The 14,808-nt window shown below is 32.5% G+C and overlaps 2 protein-coding genes and 1 non-coding gene across 8 annotated transcripts in view; 1 reads left to right on the forward strand and 2 right to left on the reverse strand.

The window, feature by feature from the left end:
- Nucleotides 1–14,494, reverse strand: part of LOC117163912 (uncharacterized) — a 30,431-nt gene extending 15,937 nt beyond the window's left edge. For 3 of the 4 annotated variants that reach the window (XM_033346628.2, XM_033346627.2, XM_033346625.2), the window contains exons 1-5: nucleotides 14,329–14,494; nucleotides 6,129–6,196; nucleotides 4,655–4,874; nucleotides 3,110–3,326; nucleotides 951–1,124 (exon numbers count right to left, since the gene is read on the reverse strand). In XM_033346628.2, coding sequence (XP_033202519.2) covers nucleotides 951–1,124; nucleotides 3,110–3,326; nucleotides 4,655–4,874; nucleotides 6,129–6,177 — 660 coding nt within the window. In that variant the 5' untranslated portion in view covers nucleotides 6,178–6,196; nucleotides 14,329–14,494. Of the gene's footprint in view, nucleotides 1–950; nucleotides 1,125–3,109; nucleotides 3,327–4,654; nucleotides 4,875–5,532; nucleotides 5,619–6,128; nucleotides 6,197–14,328 lie in introns of those variants that run through there. The other variant, XM_076627816.1, reaches the window with a different exon arrangement.
- Nucleotides 496–12,382, forward strand: LOC117163913 (uncharacterized). 3 transcript variants are annotated; one of them, XM_076627817.1, is made up of 2 exons: nucleotides 496–587; nucleotides 9,718–12,382. In XM_076627817.1, exon 2 carries the CDS (start codon nucleotides 9,738–9,740, stop codon nucleotides 12,072–12,074), a length of 2,337 nt encoding a protein of 778 aa, XP_076483932.1. In that variant the 5' UTR covers nucleotides 496–587; nucleotides 9,718–9,737; the 3' UTR covers nucleotides 12,075–12,382. The 3 variants fall into 3 exon arrangements, with proteins under 3 accessions (XP_076483932.1, XP_076483933.1, XP_033202520.2); XM_076627818.1 differs by lacking the exon at nucleotides 496–587 and adding an exon at nucleotides 8,003–8,836 and having other exon boundaries at nucleotides 9,738–12,382; XM_033346629.2 differs by lacking the exon at nucleotides 496–587 and adding an exon at nucleotides 8,004–8,836.
- TRNAR-ACG (transfer RNA arginine (anticodon ACG)) lies at nucleotides 6,447–6,519 on the reverse strand. The gene has a single exon. It is a non-coding gene; the product is annotated as a tRNA-Arg (tRNA).
- Nucleotides 14,495–14,808: the final 314 nt, after the last annotated feature.

Raw genomic sequence — 14,808 nt, forward strand, 5'->3', positions numbered from 1 at the left:
AAACTTTGTGCGTACTAAATCTAACTTGTCCCAGTTACGTCTTAGCCTCGTTCATTATATAGTGTTTATTAATTAAGTGTTTCTTAATTGTCTCATGCGATGGATACATTTCTCGCATGAACCAACGGGAGTTATCCCCCGCGAATGTGTCACGGCGCAGTGTTCTGTGAAATTCGCGTGTTTTACGTTACAATCATACGCCTTCTGATCCTCGCTCAGTTGATCGAAATTAGTCGAATAAAAGATCTAAAAGACTCTTCCGACGTTCCGGGAACATCCATTACAATGTTTAGTGAAATACGGTCATGTGGCTATATAAGAATACTACCATATATATGATACAATACAGCGTATCATAGAAATCAGTTATAGCTTTGTTGTTTACATCTTTTGTTTAAAAAATATTTCTTATTCGTTTTCCTAAATTTTCTGTTTGTCCGAAAAATTAAAGCTGAATTATCTCATATATTCATATTTGTCAAAATGTTCTTATTATAATTAATGAGCTGCAAATTTTTATGCATTTATGGAAAATTAAAAAATACATGAAGTATATACAATATGAAAAATTATGTAAAATATTTAAGGTAAGGTTATACTATTTAACGAATGAAACAAATCTCTGACTAAGTTTTATTCCTTTACTTACTTTTACATAATACGAATTCACATCAATATTTGCAGTCTAATAATAAGACAGTACCCATTAAGGTAGTATATTTTGTAAAAATTATCCCCCTATGCAAATCGTTCTGACTAATTTAAATATTTTAATCATTCAAGTCTAGATTTACATACACGATTTTTTATTATTTCATAAAAAATTCCGCAGTAGGTCATCGATAAAATAATGTTGACAAAATAGACGATAATTGCTGTTAGCGACACTGCTGATCTTATCTCTCCTATGTACAATGTACGCAATGTCAAAGGTGAACGATCGAACTTACCGGTACAGTAACATCTTTGCTGTGTGATATTTTCGATATCGATATCTCGCCATCCACTTTGATTGTTCCTCGTGGATCCAAGTCTTGTGTGTCGATGTATTCGCAATCTATATACACCACCAGCCTATCCTTGAAGACTCCAACATTAATTTTGTGCCAATTTTTGTCGAAGATCTGTTTCAATCAAACGTCTTATCCAAATTTTTTGCTAGGTAAATATTAAACTTATAATAATAAGATTTATTTGCTACCTTCTCTAATTAAAAGGCTCATAATAAAAATGCCCCTTGTCCATTTCTATCTTTTTTTCAAGAAAACGAAAGTGTTACGTCACGTAACACTCCACCTAGCCGAGGCCACACACCGCGGGCAATATGGCAACCAGATGTCTTCGGATACTCGCAGCGTATCCTCCATAGTTTCAAGGACCTTCCATAAATCTCATAGATTTCCTAGGAAAGGTCCTTCAAACAAAACAAACATCTGGTTCGAAAGAATTTCCAAAGACTATTGTCTACCACGGCTTAACTAAGGAAAGTTGGTTTTTCGCACGTACGCTGCAACTGTCCTCCCACTAACCACTTTCTCTCGAGGGCGGTTAAGACCCTTCGTTTAACCAATTAGAAACGAAGCCTATTCCCTCACTTTCCTAAATAACATCGGCACCAACAAATCCGATGGTCCCGTGCGCTAGACACACCCATCCTTAGCTTTCCTCCGACACATCATCGTCTCCCAAGACAGTACTGATTTTACATCCTTCGAACGGTCAACATCCTTCGAGCGGGTATACACACCCGCAGATCAGTCACTCACTCATCTCGTACATACGCACCAGTGTAACTATCCTCGTTATAAGTTGTGGAATAAACGGTGAAATATAACTTACTACTGTGTCATATTCAATCAACCACCTCTGTTATCCTAACCGAAACAGGGGAACGACTACTTCGCGGCGTCGATTCACCGAATCGTAGCGAGAATTTACGCCTCTCGCTGACGCGTTTTCCTCGCGACCGCGTCTCTCCGCGAACGGTCGTAACAGAAAGGATACCTTAGTATTTTTAATTTCTATTCGGCGCATTCCAATCTTTTCTAACTTACTCACTATATTACGAAATATAGCGAACAAACTGTAAATGTATCTTTAATTATATCAATTAGACAGAAAGAACTATCTTTAATTATTTTAATTTTAAACGTTTTCGTTGAACCGTTTAATTTTTATCAATTTATCATTTATTATCTATCAATGATAAGTCAATTTATCATAATATCGATTCCATTATGTTGTAAATTTCGCTTCTGACGAATAGCATACATTATTGTGTAAAAAGTCAAAAATTTGACAAAAATTATTTTTCTCGTGAATCTCTCAATTCTTTTCTCCGCGGGAAAATTCTATTAATTTCCAAGATATTCAACGAGGTGTTTTTAAACAGAATTCTTTTCTTATTAAATAGATAATCTTGAGCAATCAGGATGCAATTTTCTGCTGCTGCATTCAGAACATCTTCAGTTCATTAAGAACGCGACGCTTAACATTTCTTTGAAGCGTTATAAATGACACGACGAATGGTATTCTCATCAGTATTTTTAATACTATACGGATCCCGAACGCGTTCTTTTGCGTCAGGTCTCCCTGAAAAACCTCTAAACTATTTCGCACGAGGCTTATACAATGGCCCGTGACACGATTTCCGACGTCAAGATCTGATTCATGCGCCAACGCAGTTTCTCGATTGATATTTGACAGGAGGCTTGAGTTTTTACATGAGAATGCCGCGAGATCGTTGTTTGAAATATCCGCGGTCATGCTCGTCACTCGTGGCCCGTTTTGATCATCACGCGATCCACGATGACATTTTTAAGAGGCGACTGCATTAAACATGGCTTGATGTGACAGCCATCGAATTGATTACTGGAAATGCACTTGGCTTGCGTTTGACCGATATTTCGCTCTACTTTAAATACTAATCTAAGAAACTTTTCTACTTACACAAATGAACCTAATTAACACCAATTAATATCATTATTAAAATCTAATAGAATGTCATTATCAAAATCTAAAAGAATAAAGAAAATAAATAGTAAAAATCAAGCTAATCGACACTAATTAATAACATTATCTCTAACAATGTTGTAAAAATTTTACTCACACGATCGGCCGGAAACGACACCGTTTCCAGTTCCCCTGTCTGGTTCCTCACGGATAAATCCAAAGTCTGAATTTTTGGGTTCATTGCGATTAAAAACTGGGGCTCGTTTTCCATGTCGACGATTCTGATAATGTGCCAAGTATACTTTGGCAGTTTTCTGGCCCTAAATGTGCAAGCCGTGCTGAATTCCTCTGGCAATCCGTTTGGGAGTATAACTCTGACAAACAATATAAAAAAGGGGCTTTGTATGTCAGTATACGTAACCATCGAATTGGTCAGTTTTGTAAATTTTAACACTAACCGTACCGGCACTTCGCATATATCTATTCTTATCGTAACCGGTCATTTGACGTTGTCAAGAAACAGACATTTTTTAAAAAAAAAAATTGTCAATTTATTGTAGGAAATAATACACAACGTAACTTTTAAATAATAATAAAATAATCAATCGAACAAATCATCCTTACTTTGAAGTTGCTCATTTTCAGACTTAGAACTTCGTTCGTCTGAACATTCTTCACCTATATTTTGTATGTTTTTCAATAACTTTCTCACTGAACGTGAACTGAACAGAACATGGACATATTCAGGAATAAAACAAAATACAAAATGTATAAAATACCAATGTACTGAATATTACGAGATTTGTTCATTCCTTGACGTATTTGATTCCTCGTTGGCTTCGATCTGTACTTTATGACTCTCAAATGATACTGCATTTAGATTTCGTTTAGCTATAGAGAACTTATTATGAAGGGAGTATATTCTTAAGAAGTATATCTTGAGAGCCTTCGTTAAGACTCCGTTGTGTTTAGGCGTTACTACAGATGTACGCAACTGTAGCTGATTAGATCTTACTCGACTTAAGGTCCCACGTAGAGAACTTTAGAAAAAGATGTAAATTTGTCTACCAGTCAAGTGACCTGTTTTGTATGTTTTTTAATAACTTTCTCATTGAACGTGTGGACATATTCAGGGATAAAACAAAATACAAAACGTATAAAATACCAATGTACTGAATATTACGAGATTTGTTCATTCCTTGACGTATTTGATTCCTCGTTGGCTTCGATCTGTACTTTGTGGCTCTCAAATGATACTGCATTTAGATTTCGTTTAGCTATAGAGAACTTATTATGAAGGGAGTATATTCTTAAGAAGTATATCTTGAGAGCCTTCGTTAAGACTCCGTTGTGTTTAGGCGTGTTACTACAGATGTACGCAACTGTAGCTGATTAGATCTTACTCGACTTAAGGTCCCACGTAGAGAACTTTAGAAAAAGATGTAAATTTGTCGACCGTGTGTACAGTGACACAGGTCACAATAAACAGGTCAGGCGATAAATTTTTCTCAGTAATAGAAGAAGGAAAAAAATATTGAGAAATTGATTAATCAGATAATATAAGAATTTAAATAAAATTAGATAAACAAAAAAAAAATAACAATGAATGTACAATTTTTAATTAAATTTTGAAACTGGTCATTTGACCGGGCTTCGTAAGGTTAGCTTAAACGTCATTGGCAAATAGGTTGATAAAACTTACTTGGTTGGTTGAGTGATGTCTGTATCTTTTTCCAATCTGTAGGCGATTTGCATACGATTGCTACCTCTGACTCGCGTCACGCCAGTGTAATGTGCCTCCAAAAGATCTAGTTTCAACTTGCTGATGAAGTCGAATGTTTGAAGATCGTCCTCGCCCTGTTTGTATCCCTCGCATGGTCCACGAGGAGAATTTAAGATTGTTTCCTCGCCAGATGTATATTCTACGAATGTCCAAAATATTAGAACCTTGCAAAATATTTAATAATATTTTATTATTTGTATCTTCCTTTTAAAACCATAACTATTTTCTTCCCATAATACTTTTTTGTAACTTCCTATCGTTTCAAGTAAATATATTTTTAGATAAATAATATATGGAGATCACAAAGAAAAACATTATAATATTATCTTATGATAGAGCAATACAGGTTGTTAATGTCTTGGAAAAAATTTTGGTATACTTTAAACGGAAGAGACGATTCTTTTATACTTTCTCAAACATACGAAATTTATTAAGAATAGAAAAATACGATTGGATCTAAAAGTGATCTGATTCTGTAATTACATACATTATACGTGAGCAAGATTATTTTTATCGGACAAAGTTGATACCTATTATTACAATTACTTTAGAAACAGTTGATAAAGCGAAAAGCGATAGTTAAAACACACAGAAGCGCAATAAAGTGTGTGAGAGAAGTACACATATGTTCGCATATTGATAGTGTGAGGTGACATCGTTAGGAAGAAATGATGCCCTATTGTTACACAACCCAATAAGTTTCTACTTGAATTATTCTGATCAGACGTTCCTGATGGTATTATTCTCACGACAATATAAGCATTGTTAAAATACAATACAACAATTTGCATACATACCTAAGTATGTATACAGGGTGTTTCAGAGCTCAACCGACAAACTTTGCCAACATGTTGATGACAGGCACGTTAGTATAGCACTTTTTGCTCAAAATGACCCAAACGTGCTGACAAAATTGAGATCTGAAACACACCTTGAGATGACCGGTAACGCTCATGCGACATAATAATAAGTTAAATATAAAGATAATAGGCGAGTAATAGATATTATCTTATGAAATAGAATTTTGTATGTGCTTCATTTTATGAACCTCTAACCACAAGCAACTCATCGCTGTTTTAGACAAATAAAGGAAATGCTTTCAACGAGACATATAGTGTTTCTGAAGACTATAGGGGAAAGACGTGACAAGTAACATTTCCTCTTTCTGTTTTTTATAGAACAGCAATTTTGTAATTCAGTGTATTGAAAATCAATCGAAGAAAACAAAATATGAATGTTGATGAAAAATATACATATCCATATACATATATATCATATATATAGTGTAAATGTTAGTCCCTTTTATGTAGTTAACATAACAAAAGGTTTACAACTATAAACTTTATTAGTGACATAAATTATATTTAAATATTAATTATATTTTCAAACTTACTCGTACGTGTGAATTGCACAAGCACGAATATCCATATTGAGAAGTACATCCGCAGATCCAAGTTGATCCTATAATAATAAGTAGTAAATATACATAGTTTATAAATAACAAATTCTATAACAACAATATAACACGAACAATAGATAGAGGTAGTATTTATCTGTGTTCTATTTTTATACGGTTAAAACAAAAATAACAGCATAAATAAGTTATACCTCTACATATTATTATAAAATATAAATGGATCAAGACGTAAAATGTTCTATAGATACACATATATTATTATTAATAACACAATTTTATAGAAAAAAAGTAGTTCGATCCTGCCAGGATTCGAACCTGGAATCTTCTGATCCGTAGTCAGACGCGTTATCCGTTGCGCCACAGGACCTTAGTAGTTATAAACTTTTCTCTTTTTTATTTACACATAATAATAAACTAAAATTTGTGAAAATACATTTATAAGAAATTCTCACGTAGGATCTAATCAAGGCATTCATCGAAAGAAGAATTGATGCTAAAAATAAATACGGCCCACCGTTTCACCGTACGTAGAAAAAAGACACGAATGAAAGAGAAAGGTTCGAAAATCATTTTGATAAAAGGGGATATACCAGTGAGACAATACTAATGCAACGATAAAACTTTTTTATTTTTAATTTTTGTTAAACAGAACACTTTTACCAAAGTAATTGTAAAGTTTTTCGAATTAAAATAAGATCAATCACGATATAATTTGTAGCATGTTTACTTATTTAATGACATAAACTTATACTCTTTCGTCTATTAAATATCTATGTAAAAGTTATTTAAACCATATGGTGTTTGGTCTTATTTTAACCAAAAAAGTTTCGCAATACATGAAAGTCTGATTTAAAAAAATTAAAAGCGCAAAAGTTTCATCAGTATCTCATGCGTATTCGGATAAAATTACACTACTCATCATAAGTCGTCAAACTTCACGGTATATGAAACAAAGGGAATAGTAGGGCCCCTTGCGGAGAATTCCCCCTATGGTGGGAATGACGACCGAATGACGACCGGATGCCGAACGAGAGAGTTTTACCGAGTGTAATACACACATATGTGGGAGTACTGTACATATTTTAATTTTATTTCATGTTTCTTTCTCATAAAAAATTAAAAAAAATAATAATCTTCAAAACAAATAATCAGCAATTTGATATTTTGGCTTTTCATTAAAATTAAATTTCTTGGTACAATTTATTTATTTATAGTAGTATAATTTATTATTGTTTTATCTGTTCTTAATAAACAAACGCACAAAAAATTGATAATTACTTTATTATACAACCAAATATTTACATTTAATGTCATAATAATGTTTGATTTAATATTCTTGACTTATGATTTTGTGAATAAATTTAAATGAACTCCTGTGTATTATGCGTATATATGTTTTTGGTAAGGCATGTTTAGTCTGGTACAGTGCGTCCATGATTATCTTCATGTAAGTTGATACAACTTGATAATTTCTCACAGTATAATCTGCCTGAACATATATATATATACATATATATATACAAATATATATACATATATATATATACAAATATATATACATATATATATACACATAATATGTATTATGTATCCATATACATATTTTCTTATAGTATTTGAGAATACAATAGAGATAAATTTATTAGAATATGGATGTGTAAAAACAAAATATGTTTATAATATATTTATAATGTTTTACAACTTATACAATATTAAATATATGTATATCATAACAATTATAAACACATTTTCAAATGTAAAATATAAATTTTTACAGTATTAAAATTTTCTTTTACTTTTGCTTTTAGGGAATTATTCTCTTCAATAATTAAAGACATTAAATATTTTTAGGTATAAGTCAGAAAATAACATGAATAAATTCGTATAGTCTGAATATATCTCAACAAAAGCTTTATTTCTTTCCTTTATAAATAGAACTTTAGTTGGCATGAACATCTAATTTTATGTTCCGAATGGTGCATAAGTAAAGAAGCACATAATAATGAAGATACGTAAATGTAAAGAATATTCTTCTGAATTTACTTTTTTTTTATTCTTATACACTATACATTCGTCTTGTCTCTGGTTAAACAATAACAATACTGTGTCGAAAATTCTTTTTCGTTACCGGCAACAGCAAGATGAATACATACATATATGCAGCATTAGTCAGCTACAGCATAGTATACGTGAAGGCAACACAGAATAAAATAAGGACGGGGATTGGTTGTGTTATATACAACCTTGCTTCCTATTGGTTGAACCTCTTGGGTCTTATCGGATTACTTGACTATGACTACGTGACGTTGCCACGCTGCTATGTTGGGTCTACCAAAGTTTCAGTTTTCTGTGTTGCGTTGAATTGAATTGAAGGAGAAAAATTTGTAGATGCGTTTTTATATTTTTATCAATTAGCCGGAACCAATTATCTTTGTAATTATGGCCGAAATATCAGTCTTATAGTCATAGCAATGGGGATAGTGTTTACATTCGGCAACATTGGAATTGCGCCATTTCATGCAATTTTTCTTTTACGCGATGTATACCTATATCGTAAAATTCATAGAGTTTCTCAATACTTTTTGGGATGAAGGTTTTAATTCTTTCCCAACAATGTGATATGATGAAGGAGAAAAATCTCTATCTGTATGAAGACTTGTATATTCTAACCAATATTTGTTCTTGTAAGTACTGAATTTTTACAGAATATTTAATATTTTGAAGTATTTATTATATACGTATAACAGTAGAAAATAAAAGATAAATGTTACTCATTTATTTAATTAAAAATAAAATAAACTATTTAATTTGCAAAAGATGTAAATTCCTTTTTTCCTGTTTTTACAAAATAAGTAATTAACGGGAGCAATAAAATAAGTTTACTATTTTAATTTATAATATTTTATAAGGTATTTTATATTTTTGTAGTTTTATCCCCATTTGATGTATTTCTAGAAAGTATCTGTAGGAAGAAGTATTTCTATCAATAATAAGAATATTTTAAAAATCATAATGGACATTTTTGTTTCCTCTTTTTCACGATAAATCCAGCATTTGTTTACGTATACATTCGATAATGCCTTATGCAAAATTTGATGAGCATCTGTACAAATTTTTCTATAAAACAGGTATATTATATCAATTTATTTTAAAAAATAACCGTAATGAGGAGGCAACACTAAAGAGAAAGTATCTCATAAATTAAATTCATATTATAAACTTATATTAGTAATAAATAATAATGTATTAAATATATATTAACATTAAATCCATTCCTATCGTTACAACTCGCGTATTTATTACATTTTGATCAAATACATTTCAAAATGTTATTTTCATCTATAAACTGAATGAATTAACTTTATACGTATGTAAACTTATGACACCCTATACGGGCTAAACATCTATGGTAAATATTTGTGACTATTATTCATACATTTTTTACATCGAATAATAGTTGTCAAAATACTACCATACTACTTTTATATAAAATTTATCACGGTACTATGTTGTTATTAATTTCCAATGTAAAAAATAATCAGTCTCATCATTTTATGTTGTCCAGAAATGCGTTACTTTTAGAAGATGGCGCCACATATACAACGGGACTACAACGCTATTGGAGATCCAGGCAGATACTCACTGAGGACACTCAGGCATGGTGAAAAAAATTGTTTTCAATCACACACTTTTGACGTGTCCAAAATAAGCAGCAAAGAGGATTTCTTTCGTTGTATTGGTCTTCAAATGAAAAGATTTCAGTACAAGTATAGAATGTCAAACAGTGATCGTAAAGCTAAAAAGATTAATATTCCCAGTGGTGTAACATTGCGTGATTGTTCCGTTATTATCCTGGGGAACACATGTAATCTATGTGGAAAGTGTTTTAAGTGTAAAATTGACTTAGATAAGCATAATTTGTTAAAACATCAGACAAATGAAGAACTTGGTAACATGACTGTGAAAGAAACACAATGTACGGAGAAGGAAATCGAAATCTGCAAAAATTTTCCAAAATCTTTAAACCATTCAGTAATCAAGGCTAGTAAAAATTTTGCAACAAAAGAACACAAAAAATTACGTTTAACCTTGAAAATAGGAGAGGAAATCATCGCCAAAATATCAGTGAATAGAAAATACTTAAAGAAAGATAACGTCGACATGTGGACTCAAACCGAATCGAATCGTGACACTGAATTAATTGCAGACATGAATATGTATGAAAGTGTTGCTTCTCGTATCGATCCTCGTTTGTTCGGTAATAGTCCTTGCCAATGTTTTAACCCGTCTGTGCACACGGTACAATGCTCGAATCGATATTTGGCTAGCAACATTGTAGCAAGTACACAGGCGGTTCGTGAGAAAATTATAACGCAGGAGGAAACTAACTCTTCGCACAGGTTGAAGGAGTCACGCGATATATCCGCAAATGAAAAATGTGGCGCCACTCTTTGTGTTACACCAAACTCATCTCTTGAATTAAATTTGTCATTTGTGACCGAAAAGTGCAATTTACGTGAACAAGATCATGTTAAAAATGGTAATTCAGAGGAACTCTCTTCGACGCATTCAGATGATGCTTTAATATTCGACGAAACGTGTAATATGTCGCAGTTCGCTATAACATCAAATTCAATGTCGAGCTACAACAAAAAAAATGATAGTGTTACATCTTCAACAAAGAATACAAATACTCGATCAAGGAATACCATGCAAATTAATTCAGAAAACATTGACGAAAATGAGGAAACAACAAATATTAATACAAATCCGGTCCAGAAAGATTTTATTATAAACAATACAGAAAACTATATACTGAGAAAATTACAGGATGACTCTAATGTGATACAGGCAATACTACCGGTAATCGTGCCAATAATCGTGCCAAATGCAAGTGTTCCTAGTACACCTATTAAACTTATGATACAATCGGCATCAATAAAACCAAAAGAACAGCAACTGCGGCAAAAGCAGCAGCAACAATTACAACCAGATCAACAACTGCAATTGCGACAAAACCAACGATTACAAGTAGAGCATCAGGAACAACCACACCAAGATCAACAGCAACAAGAAATTACGGAAATTTCCTCTCTCCCCACCGAAGATAATTCCAACGATGGGATGCAGCAGTTGAAACTTCAGAAAGAACAGCAATTACAACCGGACCAACAGTTGCAACTGCAGCAAGAACAGGAATTACAACCGGATCAACAGTTGCAACTGCAACAAGAACAGCAATTGCAAGTCAAACATCAGGAGCAACTACAGCAAGGTCAAGAGCAACAACAAATTGTGAAAACTCTTACTCACAACGCGAAAGATAATTCCGATGATGATGTGCAAGAAGTGTTGCGAATCGTTCGGGGACATAGCACTGCGGATGTCAATCACGAGTCACCAACTCGGTTCGAGCGAGAGATGTTACTACATGTCGCCATTAGAGATATGAAGAGACTGGAAGGAGAAGGATGGCACTTGCTAGAGAAAGTAATCGACTACACAGGAAAAAAATCGAAATCTAGTACCAAATGTTGCGAAACGAATGATGAGTGTATCAAAAAAATGAAGAAAATAATAACTGAATTGGATTTCGACTGTAGAAATTCAACCAAAGAAAAATACATTTCTCATATGAAGGAGCACATTGCGAAAATGCAAAGTTATAATAACATAGCAGCAATATGTGGATCTGATAGTGTAAAGGAAAATTTAATGACATGTAATGAGAATATCAATATATCATCTAAGATGACACGACAGCATAATATTAATCATCATAAGGGAAAATTCGAAATAAATAACAATACGCAAAGCGTAGAAGAATCTGTTAGCCATTTTCTTGTGCCTTGTCCCGGGGATATGGAAAGTAGGAGTAAAGGACCAATCGTAATAGATCTAGTCAATGGTACCGATGAATAGCAATAAAAACTATTGGATCGGTAGATAGCAAGCATAGCTTTATGAGAATGGTGTCGAACTGCGAGCAACTATTCCAATGGTGGATACGTCCTCAGAATATGTAATACATATATTACGAAATGAATATACTGAAGTACCTTTAATATAGGAAACTATTCAACTTTCATTACGTGTAACGTTATCTTTCGTTATATTATGTTCTTTATATTTCATAAAGTACATATACATGTATATTAAAATATATATATGTACTGATCAAACACAAGTTCAATATGTACTATGTTCGAATTAAATGAACGGGAACTGCACTTAAATGCTACTTAATATTATCGCTGCCAAAATGTTCCAAAAGCTACTTATATTTGTGTTATACGTATCTTGACATTGAATTTAGTGTATTATATATGTTTCTTTATGTTTATATATAGGCGCTTAGTAACGATGAGACGAAATTTGTTAAAATATTTCATAAGATATTTGCCTCAATGTTCAAAGTATGTGCTTTGTATCAGTATTATTACTTATTACTTGTAATATCCACCTAATTTTCATGTTTTGTTATTTTGTACTAGATTATTTACATTGAACAAAGTTATATTCTGCTGTACAGAGCTATAATAATACATACATACGTATAGTAATTTAAGAATTTTATATCTTTTTTTAATAAATGTTTTTCGAAATGGAGAAACACAATCTGAGTTTTTTTTCTATCACATCACGATAGATACACTTTAGAAAGTTATAAAAAAAATGTGCTCCATAGAATCTAAACAAAAATATAGTAAAAATTATTACAATCGATATTACTGAAATTAAAAGAGCACAGAAATTATTCGTCCTTTGAAACAAATATGCTGTTGAAAGTTCCAGTTAAAATTTATCGACAAGGATATTGTCGTTTACGATCAACGAAAAGAATTATCACTTGCTACAGCACAATGGAGATACTGATTTAGGATTTAAAGATAGAAATGCTCCATTTATCACTTGCGATACGATAGAGGAGGAATGTAAATTAAATACCTACACAACGATTGAGCACTAGCAAGGATATTGGATTACAATGATAGTTAAGGAACTTAGATTTCCTCAAACCTCTTGATTTTTTCGGCAAGTAAAGTAATATGCGTAAATAATAAAAAGTACAAAAATATAAATGAAAAAACTATATGTACTTCAGAAAAAACCGAAATATGGCAACAAATTGAAGGTCATTAAGTATTCTTAATATATCTAACTCAGATATGTTTACAAATGGACTTTCGAAAAGGACGATTGGAAGACAATTTTATATGTTTGAATTTAGAAATGTTATTTTATATCGTTTATATCGACTTTATAATCTTTGTATATTTTGCAATATTACACTGCAATATTACATTTGCAATAATATTTGCAATATTACATTTTTTAATAACAACAGTACAAAATTTTAAGCCACACATTCAATTTAGATTTTAAAATAAAGGAAAATGGCACCAGTTCGAAAAATAATGAAAATAAAGGTCAAGCACAACTGGATTAAAAAAACATTCTTTAAAACTTAGGCGTATCGACATTCTGAAATATTTTATATACATACCTAAAACAGTATTTTATAAAACCTGGATATATCAAGATCTATAGAAAAGTGTCCTGTAGGATCGAAAATGGGGGACTACAAACGATGGCACTTATTTTCATTTAAAAAGTGTTAAATAATTTCTTCCAATTTACCTAAAATAGATTTATTTATCTAAATTCATTAGAAAATGAGGAAAAATGCAATTAATCCTATCTGCACTTTTCTTAAATTCATATAATGTAACTGATGAAAAACAGATTCTGTTGTCTTTCATATCTAACTATTAAAATTGCTCTATTTAAACTGACTTTTAGCTTTTGAAGAGAACCAAGTGTTTTATAAATGCGGAACATCATCTTTCTAACATGATTTTACCGCAAACTATTCTATTCATCCGAAACAGGTTTCTTAATACAATCAAAAACCAACATTACTTCTTTATTAATACAATGTTGCCTATGTGCAATATCCAGCATGAAAAGGTTAAAGACAAATCACAAACTAAAAATTTGTTGGTAAAATACTATCAAATAAAAAGATCTCGAAACTGTATCAACAAATTCGAATTACACGTGGTCGCACAACCTCTCGATACGGATAGTTTGACAAAATTTTAGCATGTGCGAGAGTCTACATGCTACCGGCTTGTTCTGAAGAAACTTTTGGTCGCGTTGGAGCGCCTCGTACCTGAAGTCTTTGGCTGGATGTAAGAGCGTTACGGCTTCCGATAGTTGCTGCTTGGTCAGCGGAAGTCAATGGACCGGCATATATATTCCGTAAAGGGTTCGATGTGTGTCACGCGTAATATCGAAAGCACAATTAAATTACAAGACGAGGCAACGCATTGCACGGCTGCCCGGCACCAACTGATAAGCCCTGGAGAACAGCATGGCTTGCATCTCTCCACCTCTCTTCAAGGAGATTCAATCTTGCTTTCCATCTTCCGTCATCGGGGAGAAGAGACAATTACAGTTGTTCGTGAATTAGCATGTCGTGCGCGCAGAGAAAGGAGCCTGCATGCTCTGTCGCCGGCTGCGATCGCGTTCACTTCGACCGTTTGTAACAAGCTGCCATATGTATGTATTGGCGCTTTTGACTTGATCAGGTTCACTATAAGCGTTAAGTAAATAAGATCATCGGAAACGAGTTCAGCAAAAGATATAGAAT

Source organism: Bombus vancouverensis, chromosome 2, assembly GCF_051014615.1.
Source record: "Bombus vancouverensis nearcticus chromosome 2, iyBomVanc1_principal, whole genome shotgun sequence".
In the NCBI taxonomy this organism is placed as follows: Eukaryota; Metazoa; Arthropoda; class Insecta; order Hymenoptera; family Apidae; genus Bombus; species Bombus vancouverensis.